At 40.4% G+C, this 22905-nt stretch overlaps 1 protein-coding gene across 1 annotated transcript; it reads left to right on the top strand.

Moving 5' to 3' along the window:
• The first annotated feature begins 11302 nt into the window (after nucleotides 1–11302).
• On the top strand, nucleotides 11303–22473 carry LOC117454165 (A-type potassium channel modulatory protein KCNIP2-like). Its single transcript, XM_034093287.1, has 9 exons — nucleotides 11303–11745; nucleotides 18429–18527; nucleotides 18693–18817; nucleotides 18953–19022; nucleotides 19447–19517; nucleotides 20006–20113; nucleotides 20216–20320; nucleotides 21479–21541; nucleotides 21621–22473. The coding sequence occupies exons 1-9, from the start codon at nucleotides 11673–11675 to the stop codon at nucleotides 21666–21668; spliced, it is 762 nt and encodes a 253-aa protein (XP_033949178.1). The 5' UTR covers nucleotides 11303–11672; the 3' UTR covers nucleotides 21669–22473.
• The last annotated feature ends 432 nt before the right edge of the window (nucleotides 22474–22905 follow it).

Genomic DNA, 22905 nt, shown 5'->3' with positions numbered 1-22905 from the left:
TCTTTAGCACATTGAGTCAGTTCAGCCAGGAAACACAAGGAACTCTTAACATTTGAAATGGTTATTATTGACTGGAAGCAGATCTTAATTATGCAATTTTCTTCAAGTGTAGGGTCTTGTTTCTTTCATCTCTTAACTCCTGTAGGTTTATTTATGTTTCTTTTTTAAATAAAAGTTTGTTTCCTAATACTCAACCGGTGTTTTCTATTGACTTTTAAACTTGCTTGTATCCCTTATACTGTAATGGGTTGTGTCACAAATTTCAACTGGAACGCACCAAGGTCGGAATTCCTACTTGAAAACTCGGATACCTCGCCATACCTGAGATCATCATTCAAGATGGAGTCTCTGCATTTGTTAAGATATCTAATGTTAAGAAAACACTTTGATAATATAACATTTTTAGCTCTTTTGTATTATTGTGTCACATTAAATCAACTGTGCATATGGTACTCCTCTTCTATCCGTGGATATTTTTCAACGATGTTTGTATTCACAAAATACTATATATAGAGTATCAACCGGTATTGCTAACAATGGCTAAATTAAGTGACTGCTAAAGCTGTTACCAAGGCAAACAACTTTCTCGGGCGGCCATTATTTTCCGACTTGTGCTCTTGGAACACATTCAACTCGGATGTGACATCACTCCCAGTTCCGACCTCCTACTTCCAATGTAAATGGACCGCGGCTTCAGTCCGGGAAAGAGTGCTGGAAAGTCTTGCACAAAGCGTCGAACAATGTAGAAAGACAGACACGCTTATATACTTGTTTGCCCAGGTGTGCTGATGAGATGGGAGGGGCTAGCTGAAGGTGTGAGGGGGGCGGGGTCAGTGGAAAATGACGGGTTCAGCAGGCAGGGCAAGAAGCAGACTGTGGCATACATGCATCAGTTGTATGTAAGATGTGTACCGCATCCTCATCAGATTGACCACACACACACACACACACACACACACACACACACACACACACACACACACACACACACACACACACACACACACACACACACACACACACACACACACACACACACACACACACACACACTGCTGCCAGAGTCTGATGCATTAGCCGTCATTGCGTGACTTCATTTATTACCCCCACCAGAGGCACGAGTGAAATATGACTGTTCTTTTGAAGAATATGCTCTCTGATAACAAATGCTTTTTTCTTGGATCATTTCTTTACTTGTTGTCCCTGTTGAGCATTTATAAATAGTTTGTTTTATGAATTGTCAGGGGGGAAACGTCAAACGGCTTGCACTCATGATTTGATTCAGTGCATTTTGGCGAGATTGCAGATATGTGATGTCATTACGGTCTCAAAAATGACTCCTGGGAGTATCACGTATGAATCCATCTTAAACCATTTCCTTGCAGAGCGACTATAATGTCCCAGATGATTGTGGGATTGTGTACATCAGATTACATGTACTGTATTCAATGTATACTGAAATACAAAGGTGGATGTGGTGAAGAAGTTACAGCTTTGATCTACTTTTGTGAGAAAAAGTGTAAACATAGGACACTCAGCAGTCTGTTTACATTTTCATACAAACTAATCAATATTCTGCTAGTGAATAAAAATTTGAATACATTCAGAGAAGTGATAAGAAGAGTCAAGGAAAAACAGAAACGTTCCTCTCCTCTTTGTCCTCCATCCAGCGCTCCCTGCCCCTTCCTGTTGTAAAAACGAATTAGCCATTAACTCTGATAAACTTTGTCCTCCAGCTTCTCTGTAATGATGTGCAGGCAGACTACGTGCCACCCTGTCAGAGAGCAGACAGGCATCCCTGCTTCAGGCAGTTTGCAGACTGCGACAGGGGGCAACGGTGACAGCTTTGACCTTCATGCAGACTCTGGGTCTCATGGCGGCTGCTCACCTCGTGGTACCGCGGGGGTACTGCATATGCGTCGCCTGCAGAGGTGGTTTGCCGGCCTTCGTTTACATCCCAAGAGGCACAAACGACGTCTGGTGACCATCCCCCCTCAGTGGAGGACAACCTCCGATACTGGGGGTCCCCAAAGCATCTGCGGAGGGGAACTCCACTGGGGCGGGTGACCTCCTACGTCACAGTGTTCACAGATACATCCGTGACAGGATGGGGGGGACCTGCCTAGAGAGAGCAAAAGTGGTGGCTGGCTTCTGACAGAAACTCGGCACATCAACCTTCTAGAGCTACGGCCGGTAGTACCGCTCCTACAGCACTGCAAACCCTTACTACAGGGCGAACATGTGCTGGTGAGGAGCGACAACCGCACCACAGTGGCTTACATCAACAGGCAGGGCGGAGTCCGCTCCGGCGCCTTGTTTAGCACAGCGGAGAACCTGTGGTTGTGGGCCTCAGAGAATGTCTTATCTCTGAAGGCCCACCACATCCCGGGGCTGGAGAACGGGGGGGCCGACCTCATGTCAAGAGGCTGGCCCCTGCCAGATGAATGGATGCTTCACCCGGAGGTGTGAAGCAGATCTAGGCCCAGATCGGGAAAGCGGAGGTGGACCTGTTCCCCAACCAGCGCAACAGCCACTGTACCCTATGGTTTTCCCTGGCTCGGCAGGACAATCCACCCTTGGGGGTGGACGCGTTGCACACGAGCCATGGCCAAGAAAGCTGCTCTACGCCTTCCCACTGCTGCGTCTCATTCTCCCCCTCCTGGAGACGGTGAGACGAGAACGACGATTGTCAGTCATCCTGGTAGCTCCAGGTCTGGGGGGGCGTTGTCTCAGGAAGCAGGTGCCTGGGCCAACCTCTCCAGGCTTGGCTCCTGAGAGGGACAGGCTGAGACGGGGTGGACTGTCTGACAAGGTTATTCAGACTATCCAGGCAGCAAGAGCAGGAACCACCACAGCCTGTTACAGGACGAAGTGGTTGGGATTCCAGCGGTGGTGTGAAGAAAGGAGTCTAGAGCCTCTATCCCAGTGGTCACCAACTTTTTTAAGCCCAAGATCCCCGACCTCGGCCTTGGTGAAAGGCGAGATCTACTTATTGCAGAATTTAGTGAAAAAGATAGCCCAGACCGTACTTCCAATTTGAGGCCTTTTATGTAGGCTAATTGCATCTGAATGACATCAAATCATTTGGTGCAACTTCCAATTTGATTAAACCAAGAACACAACATAACTAACATGTCAAAAAGGATATATAAATATCTTTACATCATACCTATCATTTTAAGTTTAATTCATTCCTTCAGTACAATCCTAAATATAAATGTATGTAGCTTATTTTCCATTTTCCATGTTTGAGTGAGTACATTATTTTGTTGACAGCAACAACAACAACAACAACAACAACAACAACAAAAACATCTTGCAGTGAGCAGATAACATAAAGTACCATTTTAACTTTGAGGCTTATCCACTGAAGCTTCATGCAAGTGCAACATTTAACATTAACATTAAAACTAGTGATTTTAACACAATTCTTACAAATTCAAAATTCTAACAACATTCTTTATCCGTGCATAAACCATTGGTGCTTTCACACCGGATCTCAGCCTGCCGTCATTGACGTTGAATCAGAAAACCAAAACATCAGCCGTTAGCTGTTAGCACACAGAGCTCACAGCTCCTCATAAATATTCAGAAACTGGACACATGTTAAACATGTACAAACCACAGACTGTCTGTGTCATGGTGAATACAGTCACTGTTGTATCTGTGTCTGTATCATGTTGTTATGAGTTTGGACTGAGCAGCTACAACGTTAGATTAGCCTGATCGATCCGATCTCCATTCAGAAAACACGTATTTTAAATCTTTTTCGCCTGCCGTGTTGTTTGCATGCTTGTCAAAGCATTAATTCATGTTTTTTACTAACCGGTATCAGTATGTAGTTATTGCGGCATCATTTTGAAACGTGTATTACAATTAAATCACGGTTGCGCATCCTCACAAGATGAGACCCCCTCCGCAAGGTGAGGCCCCACGCAGTCTGCATGATCGGCCTGTAGGGAGGGACGGCCCTGGGTGCGGTGGCTGTTAACCAAAGGCCGGTCAGGGGCAGTGTGGTGGGTCGATGTTGTAGGACGACAGGGTGTTTATCCATCAGGGCTCCACCCACTGTATCCATAGAGTCCAGTAGAGGGCGGAGCCTGTGTGAGATAGAACGGTGGGTTACGTATTGTAACCCTAGTCTATAAGCACAGGCGGAGCCCTCTACCTAGGGGCCCTGTCTTTCCTATGCCGCTCGCTGAAGAGGGTGTAGGATGACAGTACATGTGCTTAGTTACTTTACACCACTGGATGGAAGTCAGTGGTTTTAGTGGTTAATTGACAGGCATCATCAGCATACTGGAAGCATTAATAAAGGCTATGTAATAAAAGGAGAAAAAAGGAACCCAAAAAATACACTTTGAATAAAATACGAGGGCTTTGAATTAAGGTTTATTATTGTTGTTGAGCACAGGCCTGCGACCTTGTGGTTCTCTCTGTGTGTTGGCTCCTTATTCCTGCCTGTTGCCGTCAGCTGATAGAGGTGTGTGACGCTGACAATTGAGCGGCCCAAGCAAGGAGGCAGAGGCAGAACATCCAAAAATACAACCCGGTGTGGGCATTTATTAAAACATGAACACATTACACACACAGCCTCAATCCTGCTGCTGCTGTTCACATGAGCCCAGCCTGCAGCCACCAGGATCTCACACACACTCCCTGGCCGTTTCTCAATCGCGAGGATGCTTGCTTGGTAGCACATGTCTTCCGAGTCACTTCCTTCAGAAGCTAGGCCAGAATCCTTCCTGGCAATCGGAAAACGAAGAGTGGAACAGGCTAGCAAGTGTGCAGGTGTGCGTCATATGAGAGGCCCCGCCTTACATTTTCCGCAACAGGGCCGTTTCTCAATCTCGAGGAAACTGGCTTCCAAGCCAATATTTCAAGGATGCTACGTCATCGAGTGCCACCGAAGGATTGTTCCAATCTCCAGCATACTTGGAATTCCACCAAGGCCGCATCCTTGGTTTGGGGGAAATTTCGAGGCTGCACATGGGTAGACTTCGCGTCCTTAAAATCCCCACAATGCTTTGCGCACGGACCAATTTCAAAAACCCTTGCGGAGAATGGCTGAACCGACGCAGCACACATTTAAATGTAAGTATGTAGTGGCGTAGAACATGTGTTGGTAAATATGTTACTTTGTTACATTTGTTTGTTATCACCAAAAATGTGTTCCGTGAAAGTAAAGCAAGTTCATCATTAGATAGACATCGGGAGGTATTTATTTTCGGTACAGTTTATGTTGAAACCGTTAGAGAGAGTGGCACACTTGTTAGTCTGTTCCATTCTTCTTCGTTTTCCGAAGCCGTGGCTTGGAAGCATGCTTCGTTTCTGAAGGAAGTGACTTGGAAGTACGCGACTACCAAGCCAGCATCCTCGCGATTGAGAAACGGCCCAGATTTTGTGAAATTGGTCCGTGCGCAAAGCATTGTGGGGATTTGAAGGACGCGAAGTCTACCCATGTGCAGCCTCGAAATTACCCCCAAACCAAGGACGCTGCCTCGGTGGAATTCCAAGTATGCTAGAGATTGGAACAGTCCTTCGGCGGCACTCGATTACGTAGCATCCTTGAAATATTGGCTTGGAAGCCAGTTTCCTCGCGATTGAGAAACGGCCCCTGCCCTCCTTAACAGACAGGGAAACAGAGCCTAAATACACACACTCTAATCAGCACAACAAGACACAGGTGAGGGGGGAGGAGACAACACAGGGCACCAGGTGCACACAATCAGCAACAGACATAAAGGGAGGGGGAACACTTTTCAAACACAAACATATAACTGAACAGAAGTACACACATACAAACCCAACTAAACGCAATCAGCACTTGAACAATTACTGCCACTTAACGCTATGATGTCTACATCCCCACATATTATTTGCACCCGGATTATTCTTAACCGCTGTCATTCTACCCCAGCATAAGCACTTTCGGCGCTCTCGCTAACTCCCCTATCTTGTCAGGCGGAGCCGAGGACCCGACCAGCACCTGCCAGACGACATTTCAATCAATACGATTTAATCCTTTAATAAATACTATCTCAATAATTAGTATAAATTACATAAAATGTGCAAATATGCCATGCCAAACGGTACTGTGCAATCACGCTAATAAAGTGCAACACTGTTCACTAAAGTGCTGAGTTACAAGGCCCGAAGCCGTCAGTCCACAGTGTCACAAGGTGTTATAGTGTTTTGCCTGTTTTATGTTGTTATGCAGAATGTTGATGATCCTCTCAGAACCAGCTAAATACATGGGTCTGGGGTAGAGATCTTCAGAATTGTTTGGGCAACCGCTGTGTCACCTTGTGGCTGCAGCACAATTTTCCAGCCGTATCTTTAAATAAATCTTCAGTGTTTGCCATCAAGTTCCGGCTCTCCCGTGTGTCATTGTGTTTTGACTCCATGCTCCAGAAGTTTAGAATGCAATTGTAAGTTATTGACAGTCCTTTAATGTCAAACTTTAAAAACTGTGTGTGATCAAATTGCAGAAGTTTCCAATCTCCAGCATTAAACCATTGAGCTCTGCACCAACAACAAAGCCTCTCTGAAGAAACTGAAGCCTTGACTTTAATTAAATGTATTATGTCAACAGATTTCACATCACTGTATTAGGTTGGTTGAAAGCAATGATATTACGTTTAAATAGGTTCAACTTAATATTATTGCTTTCAACTAACCAATACAGTGATGTGAAATCTGTTGAGATAATACATTTAATTAAAATCAATGCGTCAGTGTTTTCATTGCATGACTGCAGTACCATACATTTTACACAAAAAGCCCTTGCTCATTCATTTGTAGTGGATGGGTGAGGACATGCATAGCCTCTAATGCAGCAGCAGTGGAACCATAAACATCAATGATATCTCTTTCTTCCCTTTTTTCCCTTTATTATCTCGGCCAAGCTTGATTAGAACTGTGGTCCTGAAAATACTGCCCTGATAATCCTCTAATGGACACGCAGGCATCATGTTCGTGCGAAGATCCATTTCCAGAGATGATAATGTGCCTCTGGGAATAAAACTGTGGCATGGTGGACTCTAAGTGTGTGTGTTTGCCCTATTCTGTGCGAGGGAGAGTGTTTTTTATGGTTTCTGGAGATCACTTTGTACAATATCTTTTTAATATGGTGCATCTCAATCCCCCAGCATTCTAAACCGTCTAATTGTTTTGGCTTTATTGTAGATTGGGCAGTATATCAACCCACAGATATCTGCACTGTGTGTGTGTGTGTGTGTGTGTGTGTGTGTGTGTGTGTGTGTGTGTGTGTGTGTGTGTGTGTGTGTGTGTGTGTGTGTGTGTGTGTGTGTGTGTGTGTGTGTGTGTGTGTGTGTGTGTGTGTGTGTGTGTGTGTGTGTGTGTGTGTGTGTGAGACGGCTAAGATAAAACAAACCCCTTTTTATGAGACAACCCATTCTCACCGCTGTGTATTTATAACGTTTCATTTAAGCGTATCAGCCTTCTCATCAAATATTAATTTAAGGGGAGATTGCCTGTTTTGTCTCGCTCTCACCCCCTTCCCTCCCTCTCTCACCCCCTCACCCCTTCATTTATTTAGCTGTGCGCCTCACCTGCATCTTCATGAAATGAAAATCAACTGAAACTGCCTTTTTCCAGGGGGTACATATCAGCAAAAACACATGTGGCACTATTTTTATACCTTTTTATGATTATTATATTCTGTTTAGCACTGAACAGTCCACCTGTTTGTGTGTGTGTTTCTGTATCTATCAGTGTGTGTGTGTGTGTGTGTGTGTGTGTGTGTGTGTGTGTGTGTGTGTGTGTGTGTGTGTGTGTGTGTGTGTGTGTGTGTGTGTGTGTGTGTGTGTGTGTGTGTGTGTGTGTGTGTGTGTGTTATTCCTCACCTGTTTCCCCACTCCTCACCGTGCATAACTTCATCAGAGCTCATTATTGGTTATCTGTCAGCTCCTTCCAGCCTGCAGCAGTGCTACACTTCTGTGTAAACCCCATGGGAGATAAACACCATCAATCCTGCATGGTTTAACCGTCCCGAGGCGAGGAATATATATTCAAATACGTCTCCACAGTTTTCCCTCTGTCTTCTCCTTTTGAGGATTCTTCCTTATTTTCAGTTTCACCACTATCCATCTTTTTATTCTTTTTGTACTTCACAAAGCCTCTGTCTGTGGTCTGTCTTTGGTTTTGCTTTGTCCCGCTCTTTTCCGGAGATAGATATGTTCTCTCCTCTCCATCAGTCTTCTGACGGGGAACATATAATCCCTCACCCGCCTCCCGTCTGTCTTTAAGGAAGCTTCACACATGTTTATCCCACAAAAAGCATCATTGAACTTTTCTTGGGAAAAGGGGTTATTTTTATTTTCCCATTACATGTCTCTACGTGATGGTTTGATAGTTTACTTTAAAGGCATGCAAACCAATAGTGTTGGGTTGTGTTACACTTAATTTAGTGGGAATGCTGACACAGCATTCCCACTATCTGTTATGCTACGCACGGAATTCTTTATTATTCCGCCGGGTTATTTTGCGCCTCTTCTTCTCCCACATTGAACATCGCAGAAACTCCGTTCAAACGTCAAAACGTTCAGCTCGGTCGGGAATCGATGGCTATTACTTTTATCATTCATAACTTTCATAATTCCAGAGATACATCCCATAATACATCCCATTTTTAACATGGAAGTCAATGGAGAAACTCTTCAGACTTCAACAATCTTCATGCAACTTCAACTGCTAACTGCTCCTTCTTCAACTGCTAACTGCTCCTTCGTACTTTCACTCAGAAACCTCATTCCAACTTTAAAATGTTACACATCTTTCTGACATTATTCGTGTACCACAACTTTTAAATCTAATTCTTACTTTTAGAGATATTAAACATTGTTCAGACCTTGGTAAAGAGGCCTTCTTTAGATTTTAGAGTGCGTGATGTCACAGCGGAGGACAGATTTAATTTTAATTATTATTATTAATTATTATTTTCTTTTAAACCTGCCATAATTCCCAAACCCTACATTCCTGAGACATAATTTTTCATGAGAAATGTAGGAAAACATCTCGTAGATTGAACATTTTAAAAAAAGGGCATGAAGTGACAAAAACTTTCAACATGTCTCCATTAAACCCCATTGTAAGTTCAGCCTCATCGATCCCCACCACAGCAGCCGCACACCTTTAGTTAATCTGCCAAAAGGGCCACATTAGAAAGCAAGGCAAGGCAAGTGATTTCAGTATTAAATGGGGTACTAGGATATTTCATCTCCTAGAAGTGTTCCATTTTATACGGGCAGTATAACTAAAGTGGTTCTGAAGAAAGACAATTACATAAAATATGATTAACATAAATACGACTTATTTTGTAGGAATAAAACCAGTATCCTGCATTTATCACAGCTATACACATCACGTTTCTTTCCCATACACATGTCCTCTAATATAAAACTCCCACAGCACATAATAAGATATAGAGATTAAAAGCAAATAACATAAAGTAGCAAGTACATTAAACAAATCAATACCAGTCATCATGGATTCCAGGTCCAATGGAACCGGCTACCTCTCAAGGTTATTCCCGCATTCATTTACATCATTAATCCACAGAATAATATACAGAAAGTGAGATGCAGAAGTGATGCATCTTTTGGCGGCCCTAAAGCCACCAACAATAACTTTAATCGCAGGAGATTACTTCCCTTAATAACATTTTCCGAGAATATTCCCAATCTTCAGCGACCATGATTATACATGAAACCACAGAGACCTCAGGTACAGAGTTACCCCTCTCCTGTCTATGAGGGCTATTGTATAAGCCTCCGTGAGGTCAGATAGTAATTTCAAATATATGTTTTGGATTTTAAAAGCCAGTATTGCTTTGACTGCATGAAACTATAAAAAAATCTACGGAAGAGTATTAGGGCCAGGCATAATGGTAAAAAAACAAATACATTTACTTTTGTATTTATTTATTTTGGTATTCCAAAAAAAGTAAACTGAATCAAATCTGAATGTCAATTTACAGTATATGCACTACTGCTAGAAGTTTTATTTTATTTTGTTCATGAAATAAAAAAATAAAAAGACAGTATAACTAAAGTTTATGCCTTGAACTATAATGAACGTTTTACTTTTTCGTGACATATTGTCTTGTTTTTCCCCTTCCCTGGCCCTAATAATCTTTGGTGAACAACTACTGAATCACACCCTTGTTTTAAACCTTGATGATGTCCCAAAAGGCTTAACATTTTAAAATAGAATTATATGATGGGAAACACAGCTTGTGGAAATCTCAAAGTTTATTCCATAAATCAGCTCTATAACAAACTAGATACAACGTTAATGCCTTGGCAGTGGCAAATAGATTTGGTTTTATATTTGATTTGATTACATTAATTCATGTTTAAGTTGAGATTTATAAATGTTGACTGATACTGTGTAAAGTGAATACTGCTGTTAAAAAGCACTTTTTTAAAAAGTGTTTACAAACCAAATGTTCATAGCAGTACTTAAAAGTGCAATACACTACTTTTGAATTTTGCGCATAACAATTTGATTAATCACGATTCATTGCAAAAATCATGCGATTAATCACAATTAAACATTGGAATCGTTGCCCAGCACTAAGTTATATACTGTATATCCGGTTTATCATTATAAAGAGGAACCATCTCCAAATAATGACTTAGCATCACAAAATTATGAAAAGCTTTCTCCATATGTTGAGACAATTATAATGTTCTATTCATTTTGATTTTGTATCTCATATACCTTATTATTTGGAATTGATGTCTCATTATCATGACCTATATCTCATTATTTGGATTTACTATCTCATTATTTTGAGTTAATACCTCATTGTTTTTATTTGATACCTCATTATTTTGGCTTAATATCCCATCATTTCGATCAGTTAGTCAGATGAGAAAGTAAGTCATAATAATGCAATATAATTATTATAATGATTTACAGGGGATTTGTTTCTCTCAGTGTAATGGGCTTCCACACTTTCTATGTTTCTTTTTACCTTGAATCGCGACCTTGGTAATTGGATTTACTTGAAATGTGAGTGAGTCCCTCTTTAAGCAGCCCAAGGACGTGCAGCTGACACGGTATCGATCCGCAGGTATTACTACTTCCTGCAGAGCCAAGGTGAGAGCGTCCATCAGGGAGAGCAGATCAGCAGATATACTGTCTGTCTGTCTGTCTGTCTGTCTGTCTGTCTGAACACTCCCTCTCTCTCTTCACCACTCTCTTCCTCCCAGCTGTTTATCTCTCTCACTCTTCCTCTTCCTCTCAGCTCTGACACATGCAGATGCTCCGGCTGACAAACGGACTCTTGGTTATTTCTCCTGGATGTTTGGACTTTCATAAAAGTTAAATCATCGCATTTCTGCTGTTAACCAACCTTACATGTAACACTTTAGCCTGAAGAAGCCTTTTAGTGACCTTGAAGAGCGCGCTTTTGCTGAGGAGAGTTTGGATAGAGAACATTATTCCTTTTGCACGGATCTTTTCTACACTTTTCTGTCCTCCATTTATCTGAGACCAGTTTGCATCACGCACAAAGGCTGGTTCTTGCAGAAAGTGATATGCAAACGGGAGTGAATTCATAGACGAGCTGCGGCTGCGACGCGCGCGCCGTGTCCCGCAGGCTGAGCGCGGGGCTCCGGGAAGAAGTGACACAAACAACAAACATGAAATCCAGGAGTCAGGACCAGAGTTTGTCTGACTCCAGAGAGCTGGACAGATCTTACGACCCGCTCACAGGTATCAGTCTTTGTCCTCTTTAAAAACGATCTTGGAAACTGCTTTCCTGCTGCCCTGGAAAACAAAGATAAAAACAGCCATCATTGTTGTATTATTGTGTAATATGAACTTTGTATTATTGCTTTAACTGTAGGTCAATATCATTAGGTTCTGTGAAAGCTGTGATTGGAATTTCCATTTTTCCCCTGATATTTAATAGCTTTAACGATTAATAAATTGTAAGAAATATTAAACAGATCGATTTAATGAAAATGATCATATTTAATAGCCCTATCACAAATACGCATCTTCTTTTTGACATGACCAACATATGCTCTAAAAAGTAGGGTTGTCCTCGACTAAAAGAACAAAAACAAGTTATTTAACACTAATCGTTTTCATTGACGGATCTATAAAGCTGAGTTTCTCCTGCAAAATTCCCACTTGAAATATTGTGTTTACCTAATAAGTACTTTTGATAAGATTCTGGGAAATAACTTATTTAACATGAAAAAAGACATACACTGAAAATAGCTTGCTAGACTGAGACAGAATAAGCAAATGCACTGTCTTGACAGTTAATATTGAAGTGGAAAATGCCGTTACTCAAATAAAAATAAAAGCAAGTGATTTTTAAAAAAATATTTTGGTAATCCATTTCTAAGTGTGAGGTTAAATGTTTCTACTGCTGTGCTTATGAGTCTAAAAGTTGCTTAAAAAGTGATGGCAGGTTAATCTTTGTACTTAATGGTTTGTTGTTGTAATATACAATTTGGCCACAAGAGGCAGCTATTCTAAATACGACTAAGAGTATTCATGTTTTCTTCAAGGTGGGTTTCAAGATCTCCGTGCACACTAAACACAAAATACATATATATTGTGTATAAGTCACCTATACATTAAATGACGGTAATAACTTATTTTTGCTAGAAACGTATTATTATCGGTGCCGCTTTTAGTCCTACTAGATTCTAGAACATGGAAAGGTTGTGCCCCTGGCTGCCGGAAAGATTATTACAACAGCAAACACATGATCCGGCAAAACGTATCCTTTGAACGTCAAAGCTCACATTGAAGAAAACAGGATTGCTTTCAGTCCGTTAAAGACGTAAAGTGGTGGCATACTCCAAACCCTTGTGTCCCAAAAGATTATTACAACAACAAACTCTCAAATAATCACCATCCAAATCTTCACCTGTGTCTTCTTTAAAAAAAAAAAATCTTTACAAACCTGTCTTCACCCGTTTCTTAGACATGAAGAAAAATGTAGATAAGACCTAAACAATGTTTTCACTTGTATTCTAATATAGACTTTTAACTAGTGTGTTTGTGGATGTGTGTGTGTGTTATATGTGTGTGTATCTGTGTGTGTGTGTGTGATTATAGTATAATTGGATCAGTGAGGCTTCTCTGTTTGTCAGACTATTCAGTCTTTTATTTTCCTCATGAGTGCTTTGCAAAGACAAGTCTATTTAGGGATTAAGCATCACACCGTTAGTCTCTTTTTTCACTTGATTTTATCTGTCTTGTGACACATTCCAAAAAAGCATAATCCTTTAAAAATAAACATATACAAAATCTATAGAGTGGCACAACTCTGTTCCCCTTGCAGGATCTTCCTTAACCACTGTTTAAAATGCACAGATGGCCTACAGCTGTATTTATTGGCTGATGTTTGTAGCCAGTGAGATATCCATTCAGCAGCAGGTTAACCAAACAGTGAACAGGTGCACAAACAGTGAGGCTTTAGTTCACACAAACACACCTTTTTATTATGGAGGGAAGCGCAGGGGGGCTGTGGTGATCAACAACCTGAGACACAAAACTGTGTAACTGCAGAATTTGCTGTTAGTATCTATTTTATCTGTACATTAAGCATCCAACAGTCATGTCAAATCTATGGATGAAGGAAGCAACAACAAATACTCATGGTGGAGAAAGGCTGAGCAGTTAGTGTGTTTATGTGTAGTGGCTGTGCTGTGTTATTTACTTGTACACACTGTACAAGTAGGTGCACATGCATTATTTTGTTATACAGACAAAGTACAAATACAAACATGCATTTTTGGAGATGTCCAGAGCGGAGAGGCAGCCAGTCGGTGCGGCAGTTGAGGGTTCAGTGCTTTGCTTAAGGCGACAGTGCCCAGGAAGTGAACTGGCACCTCTCCACCAGTCCACACTCCATATATTTTGCATTGGTCGGGACGTGAACCGGCGACTCTTGGGTTCCTAGTCTAAGTCCTTACAGAATGAGCCCTGCCGCAGTAAAGCTGCTTGTTTCCTCCTGGCTGTGTTCATACATTATAGACACTGCATCTATCAAGTCATCACTTTCTACACTTCACATGTTACAGTGACCCTGACTGACTGCTGCTGATGAAGGGCCATGATGTCATGTTTTCATTTAAAGGGATAGCTCAACATAATGGAAAATGCACTCATATTCTCTCTTTCCCACTCGTAGATGTCATATTAAATGTGAACTAGACAGCTCAGTTTAGCATTAAAGACAGATGGACATTGCTCTGGCTTTCCTTATTTTTTTATCTGCTAAAAACTAAATGTTAAGTTGTAAGAAGAAATCATGTGTGGGACTATATCTTTGCCCCTGCTACCCCCCCCCCCCCCCCTCATAACTTGGCAAGGTATTTTACTCAAAGGCCTTTGTACAGGTTGAAAAAACAAGGTATTTTCCGAGCTTTTGAGTTGCTGGTGGATTTGACTACCGCTGGAAAGAGTACGACATACCATACTATGTCATTTTTATTTTGTTTCTAAACATTTTACTGTAATTGTTGTTTCATGACCCGACTCTAGGTGTCATGTCCTTGGGAATAAACTGAGAACGGTTCATCTAGCGGGGTTTAGGGCCATGATAACATGAATGTCAGCAGTCGGGTCATACGTTTTCACTAGTTATTTTATGGTAACAAATCATTCACCATTACTTATTCACTTACTATTACATTTCCTTATTCACTAATTCTCTGCTAAAATATGCTTGCTTGTTATTATTAGATAATAGTCAGGGAGGAAATTAAACTTTTGTTTTAGAGAGCCATGGAGGTCAGCAAGCTGTGGTTACACTGTGGATTTGGACGTTATTGAGAACAATGTGCTTACATTTGATAAGAAAAAAAAACCTACCAGCTGTCAGTTTGGGAATCTTTAATCCTTATACTGTGATTAACTAAATCTCCTAAACTCAATATTCAAACAGAGTTTTTCCTTATTGAAAGCCTTTAGTTTAGGAAGTAGTTTGAGGCCTGGGAAAGTCTGTAAATACTCTGACTTATTAATTCTCCCTTCAACATGAACAGAAATACAATAATTTATGCCAGTCTCTGACAGAAAACCTGCCAAAGTACTCAATAACCGACTTTTAACTGGATGGCTCCTCATCAAAGCCTTTGAACTCATTCCTTAAACTCTCTCAGTGCCTTTCACTTTTCTCCCTCCAAACTTAAAGTTAGTTTGCACCGGTGGATGAAAGTGTCTTGAATATGTCGATAACAGCAGGGAAGGGCGTATCGATCCGCCTCAGAGGGCTTGCATTTGTTGAAATGGATTGTTACCCACAGGGTCTCCAGGAGGGATGGAGGATCTCAGCTCCTGCTCAAATAACTCACTTATCCATCAGTTCGACCCTGGAGACGTAACGTTCAATGATCAGTCTGTTAAGTGGGACAGCTGAAATGTTACTTACTGCTACAATCTGCCACACAGAGTTTAATACACTAAATATGTCGCATTTGCTTATATTGTTACATCATGCACACAATCCTTTATATTGGCTGACAGTGCATAGTTACATGTTGTCCAGCTGAGGCTTATGATCTTATGTAACTCTTTAAATAATGCCTGGTTCGCTCTGTTTTTGCCAAATTGCTTAACATCAAACAGCTTCCATAAGAGAGCTTTTTGATAACTTGGAAAATATGTATATTTATATCTGCTCTGCACCCTGTCGCGTCTAAATATATCAGCTAGAAAGACATAAAACAGCAGGGAGGTTTGATGTCGTTTCTGTCGTCCTGCAGAATGGCTCTCTAGTTTTAGAAAAATAAATAAAAAAGGCTGTTTGTGTCAGCCTCATCACCTATGTGTGTGTGTGTGTGTGTGTGTGTGCGTGTGTGTGTGTGTGTGTGTGTGTGTGTGTGTGTGTGTGTGTGTGTGTGTGTGTGTGTGTGTGTGTGTGTGTGTGTGTGTGTGTGTGTGTGTGTGAGAGGCTTTGTTTGTTGTTCCCTAGTTGTGCAGCTGCTGTGTTTGTGAGTTGAATTGACATATCCTACACATAAAGGCAGAGCAGCAACTGGTTTGTTCCCACATTATGAAATCTGATCAATAGGTATGCTTATTTACAGAAGCAGATTACCATCATGGAGTAGGAAGACATTGTTCAGCTATATTTTATATGGCATTGGGCAACACTTTGTCTCCCTGTGTTGCCTTACTAAAGAAGTTGAGCTGTTGTTTTCAGACATTCTGTATAAATACACTCCAGTGTGTTTCAACCTGTAGTAATGCTGCTGTTGTACGTACAATGTAGTCCCTGTTTACTTTACGTTACTGATGACCAGAGATGGGAAGTAACTAAGTACATTTATTCAAGTACTGTACTTAAGTACAATTTTGAGATACTTAAAAAAACGTTTGCTACTTGAAATATAATCACATTTAAACAGTCTTTAGTTCCACCTGGGGTAAATTCACAAGCTACCCTGCAGTATACAAAGTCATTCAAACTAGCTGCATATAATAAAACATATGATATTTATTATTCTAAAATGGGCTAATCTACTTTTATACTTTTAGTTAAGTAACATCTGATTGCAGGTTTTTTACTTGTAACAGAGTATTCCTACATTCTGGTACTTCTACAAGATCTGAGTATACTTCACCCCTGCTGATGACCATTTTCCAATACAATTAGTCTGTTGTCAAAGTTGCTTTTTGAGTTGGCCTTTTATGATACATTTATTTACTTAATGTTGAAGTTTACATTTGGAACTAATACAGTTGAAAGCCACCACAGTTCCTAACACTGCTGTTGGTGTGTTATTGAAAGGGTTGTATGTAGAGTTCGCTTTGTTAAGTAAAACTTGTATGTGCTTTGGCCTTATTCATCTGTGTTTTGTATATGGGAATTTATTTGAGTTAAATATATTTCCTAAATGTATTGTGGGTGTGTTTATTTGCCTTTCACCTGGTGGTTCAGTGTGCTCATTTTGGGTGCCACGTGGCTCCTGTGAAGCTGCCCTTTGTTCCATCAGAAACCCCTCTTTGGCTGAAGCTGCTCATCCGTTAGAGCACTTCAATGCCTCCAGATTCAATCCGGTTGCAAGGTTTCCCAACCATTGAAAACACAAAGAACATAAACTTAAAAAAGTAGCCTTGTGATTAAAAAAAACAACCTCTAAGACCTTATAATGAAAAACTTTCCTAAAATAATAACATGCTCTTTTTTCATTACATTGGTGGAAATGGCATTCCATACATGGTTGTTTCCTGTCCGTATATCTTCTTCCTTCCTGTGACTTTGAGGCCTTATAAATTAGAAAACTTCTATCTGACTGTAGCTCAACACTGCCCTCTGGTGGCTGCATACAGGTCCAGACGTGGCAAAATGTTAGTTTAAAGGTCTCCTATTATGAAAAATCCTCTTTTTCATGACTTTTATACATCAACATGTGTCCCCTCTGTGGAAAGAGACTCAGAAAGTTTGAGGAAAAAAGATTCTCTCTCTTTTTGTCCTGATCCATTTATATAAAAACCTGTCTGACAATGAGCTGATCAGATGTTGGCCACTTTGGGATGTCACAAGGTTTTTTGGGCTTGTGTAACCATTAGCCAATAAGCTACCAAGGTAACACCCGCCCACCTTATCACCTGAATCTCCTCCTAGAGCACCATAGTTTAAAAAAACAAAACAATCATCTCTTAGTGGGGCGTGGGGAGTTTGGCAGTTAATTTGCCAAACTCGTTTGTGTCCCTGAGACACTTCACCCCAAATTGCTCCTGTGGGGATTGTCCACAGTATTGAGTATGTAAGTCGCTTTGGATAAAAGCGTCTAACAAGTAGCATGTAATTTGCATTTAAGCTACAGATACAGAATTAGCACTTTTGAAACAGGGCTGAAACAGAGGGGTTTATGGCAGGCTACAATGATCTGTTTGGTATTTCAGCCAAACACTCCAGAGACATGTTTTGTATATATCTGAGACCTAGTATTGTTAAAAAAGTGTATAATATGGGACCTTTAAACTTTTGTTGCATTGATCTCAATGGGATTCCTCTGGTTAAATAAAGGTTTGAAATGAGTAGTGTCACCTCACAAAAAACAAAGAATAAATCAGTTAAATACGGTGTCTGTATTCAAAGAAAGCTTCTGGTTAAAAAAAAAAAGGATTACAAATACTTCCTATAGCCTGTCTGAAGCATGTAGGTCACACTCTGACTGACCTCTGTATATCCAGTCATTCCCTCAGCCCTCACATGATGGACGCTCTCCCACAGCTTTGATCTGATGGGTCACACTGGTTCGAAGCCAGGTCAGCAAACTCATTTGTGAGCATTAAGTTGGGTTGAAAAGTAATGAAAAGTATTTTCTTGTAGCTTGGCCAGCGTTGTATCCATCTAACATGGTGTTCCTAATGGGCCACTCTATCCGCTGCTAATCTGTGCTGTGATTGGTTGTTTCCAGGTAATCCACCATCCAAACCCAACGAAAAGACCATAAAGCAGCGCTTCCTCAAACTTCTGCCCTGCTGTCGCTCTGGCTCCAGCTCTTCCATTACTCAAAGCAAGTGACACAGTCCATTATCACTTTATTCAATTCAACATTTTGCCTGACACTTTTGACACTCTTTTACTTAATTGCTTTTCTGTATTTTCAGCACTTTCTCTATTTTCTCTTAACAAGGCATTTCATGTTAGGGAGTAACTATTTCATTTATCTCTCATGCAGGTAACATAAGTGATGATGACGAACTGTCAACGGTGCGTTACCGACCGGAGAGGATCGACCGCCTCGTACAGCAGACCAACTTCACCAAGAAAGAGTTGCAGGTCCTCTACCGGGGATTCAAAAACGTCAGTCAATGTTTGATTTGTGCACTTTTTAATAATTTTTACTGACCATAGTTTATGGAGTGATATTGAATTAGATGTGTGCATGAGAAAGCCGGTGTGCTTTCCGTTTACAGATCTGTTTCTTTCATTTGGCAGGAGTGTCCGAGTGGGGTGGTGAATGAAGAGACTTTTAAAAGCATCTACTCCCAGTTCTTTCCTCATGGAGGTCAGTCAGAACCTATGGAGGCCCTTTTCAGCCAGCGAAAAAAAAGATGAAACTTAGACTTTTAAACAAAGTAAAGACTGCTTTGTATTTAAAAAAATAATCTCAAAAAATGACTTATTATAGCAAAAATAAAGGGCAATTCTCTCAAAAATAGTGAGTTATAGTATATGATATCATAATGACTATTAGGGTCAGCTTTTTCCTTCATCATATTGGCAGAAAATACCTTCCATAGTTATCAACCTCATCTATGTCATATATTTAAGCTTTATTCTCAATCTATTTACCAAGATACCAGCATTTCTGTGGTATTAAATGTAAAATATTGTGCATCTTTATAGCTTCATTGTTAAAGACTGTTTAAGTCCTCTTATACTGCATTATTTGGATCACTCTTCTCACTTTATTTTCTCTTTGCATCTAGATTCAAGTATGTATGCACACTTCCTGTTTGAAGCTTTTGACACCCACAACAATGGATCGGTCAGCTTTGAGGTGACGTCTCCCCCCCTTCACGCTCTGCTGTCCAGCCAATAGTCCCCCTTCATTTTCTCCACTTCTGAGTTTCCCTCCTTTATGCTCCATAGTGACAACTCTGTCATTTTAAAATACTAAGATAAGACAACATCTATTGTTAAGCACTTAGTAACTTTGGTTGGTTACTGTAATTGTTGTCTACTTCAGTCTATACCATATATCTGCTGAATCGAATATTCACTGGCTTTACCCCACAGTAAATACAAACTTACAGAGACCAAGAGAAGTGTAATATTTATAAGCATTTGTTTTTTTCTGATGATGGCTGTAACATATTTCTTTACCAAGACCTATATATATATATATATATATATATCAATATCCCTCTTCCTTATTTCCCTTTCCTGATCCTCCTGCTTTTATATTTATATTTTGAATCACTCCTACTGATGTCCTAATCACTTTCTGATCTCAATCATAGCTCTGGTTTCTTTCTCTTGTTGTAGGACTTTATTGTCAGTCTGTCCATCATCTTGAGAGGATCCATCACCGATAAACTCAACTGGGCCTTTAATCTGTACGATCTCAACAAAGATGGCTGCATCACCAGAGAGGTACGTGAACCTCTATCTCTCTCTCTTTGACTCGTGTTATATGGGCAGCTTTGGGTGGCGCTTCATTTGTTCACATCGCTTCTCCTCCCTTCTGTTGTCCAGGAGATGACAGACATCATGGGCTCCATCTATGACATGATGGGGAAGTATACTTACCCCTGCATGAAGGAAAATGCTTCCAAGGAGCATGTTGACAACTTCTTCCAGGTAAACACATATTATGTTCACCACATCAAATGATTCAGGTGTAGGCTATTTGATTCGCTTTTTCAATTTTGGACTTGCAATTCATTGGTTTAACTTTTAACTAAAATTGTGTTTTTAAAGTGTTTTACATCTCACTACAATTATTCTGCTAAAACATTTCAAGTGAATCCATAGTAATCTGCTGCTACAACATGTTGTGGTCTACAGCTTTTAGGAATTTAGTTTGGCATTTTGGTCTGCCCCATCTTGTTTTTGATTTTTTAAAGATGGTGGAGCAAGGAAGGAGCAGGGCACGCTAAAGTTACCAGATAAAGCTAATGCTAGCAAATGTAGCGAATGGGGCAAAAATGAGCAGCCGACTCCTTGGAAAGTATTTTATGCAACAAATTGCAGAGCAACGCTGTGAGAGGGACTTCTCCATAAAAGATAGCCATGACCGAAAGCATAACCTGCTTTATTGTCTATTTGACTAAAAATAAGACAATAAATTACAAAAATCATGTTCTATTAAAGATGGCTTGAGACTAACGCTTAAAGGTGGGGTATGTAATTTATTTCAGAAACACTTTGTTATATTCCATGGAATGCTCTTAACATCCCAATAGCAATGAATACATTAAATGCTTTGACAATAAATACATACAAAATGTTCATCTGTGGAAGCCGTAGTACTGTAAAAAGCACGACCAATCATCCGAGCCGGCCCGGCTAAAGTAACTGGATGGCCTACCTGCCTGTCAGCCTTCCATCTGTGCACAAACGTATCTCGTGCCCTCATTGGTCATGTGTGTGTTGGAGGAGGGGCTCTGTAAGGAAGTGGCAGATTTTTTCCGGTTGTGTATTTTCAAATTCTGGCGTACTCGAGCTGGTTTCTCCAAAATGACACCCCACCTTTAAGACCACAATAACCTTAATATGAAATAGTCTACTGAGTTAATTAATTAAGTAGAACATAGGATCATTTTCTCATAGACTTCTATAGAAACAGACTTCTTTTCGAACCAGTGAAGTGGCCTCCTGCCGGCCATTAGAAAGAATGCAAATTAAGGCTTTAAGTTGTTTCGGATTCACTTTTTAAGGTTTCCGCTGGGTGGCAACACTAAAAGCTTTCCCGTTTGCCTTTTAGTTACCCTTTGAAAAATCTCTGTTATTTTTCAGAAAATGGACAAGAACAAAGACGGAGTGGTCACCATCGAGGAGTTCTTGGACACATGCCAAAAGGTCTGCTGCGTCCAACCATTTCAAATCCCTCTGCAGCTTTCTCAGGAATTTAACTGTGTCCCCTTGTTTCTTCATCCAGGATGAAAGCATCATGCAGTCCATGCACATGTTCGACAATGTGATCTAAATCTTTAGGAACTAGATTTCTCTCTTCTGCGTGGACCTCATCTAGTTCTTCAGCCCCCAGAAGGAGTGAACGGTGCTCCTGGATCCTAAACAGAGCGGTGCAATGTCCTGAGGATATCTACCCTAAAAACCCATCTTCTCCTGAAATGTCTTTATTAAAAGTGTACAGGAAGGCATCAAACATGTGGCGTTTAAGATCTTGAGACTGGTTAAAATGTTCCGAGCAGAATTATTTGAACACGCGTATTTAATGCTGTAGTAAAGCAGCTACATAAGCATTGATGAACAGAAGGGTCAAACAAGCAGGCTTCTCTCGAGGCCTCTTTACTCATTCACTTGTACTTTCTCTCTTGCCTGAATGAATGAATGTGCAGACACAAGGAGCAAATTGAACAATGCTCAAAATGTTGTAGAAAATGTAAAGTATCACTTTTTGTACTCGGTTTTAAGGACGGCTCTGATGAAGGGATGAGGTTTGAAAACGAGCAATAATGTAAGAACAACATGTTATTAAATCTGTCCTCAATGTTCCTATGAGATACGACTGTTCTCACCAATCACATGTATTGTAAAACCGTATACTGTGTGTGCATGATGTTCCGACTGGCTGTTGAAATGTTGATTTATTTAGGTAAGAACGATGATTAAGTTGAATAAAACGACAGTTGCTATGCAAAAGTGTTTTTAAAAAGTTGTTTTTTTAAATGCCCAGCTGAAATATTACATCCATTAATGTCATAGTGCTCCTTCATATTGTTAAAGGTTTTCCAGCCACAGGTTTAGGTCATGTTATAGCTTTTTCTTTTGCAAAGGTAATGAACCAAAAGAGCGTATGATAAAAGGCACAATCAATATTCTCAATTCCTTTGTTTAAATCCTGATTTTCACTAATTAAAAAAATAAAACTAAAATTTAACTTTTAGACTAACAGAATCCCTTAAAAAAACCACTGACCCGATTAAGCAAAAGCCATGTATTTTTAAGGTTTAAAGAGTGAATATGTTCTGTTTTCTGATTCAATTGATATTAAAATTCAAAGACTTAATGTGGACCTGATTGATCACATCAATCAGATGTTATAAACCAGAATATGTTTCAAAAACATGTTCTCTGTGCTGGACAAAATAAAACACCAATTATTCTTGTAGATTAAGGGAAAAAGAAAGAGAAATTGCTAAATATGACTTCATGTGTAAAAACGACTTCAAATGTGCATTTACATTTCATGCAACTATAAA

This window comes from Pseudochaenichthys georgianus, chromosome 1 (genome assembly GCF_902827115.2).
Source record: "Pseudochaenichthys georgianus chromosome 1, fPseGeo1.2, whole genome shotgun sequence".
NCBI lineage: Eukaryota > Metazoa > Chordata > Actinopteri > Perciformes > Channichthyidae > Pseudochaenichthys > Pseudochaenichthys georgianus.
Note: the sequence above shows the minus strand (reverse complement) of the source record. Positions and strands in the feature narration are given on the sequence as shown.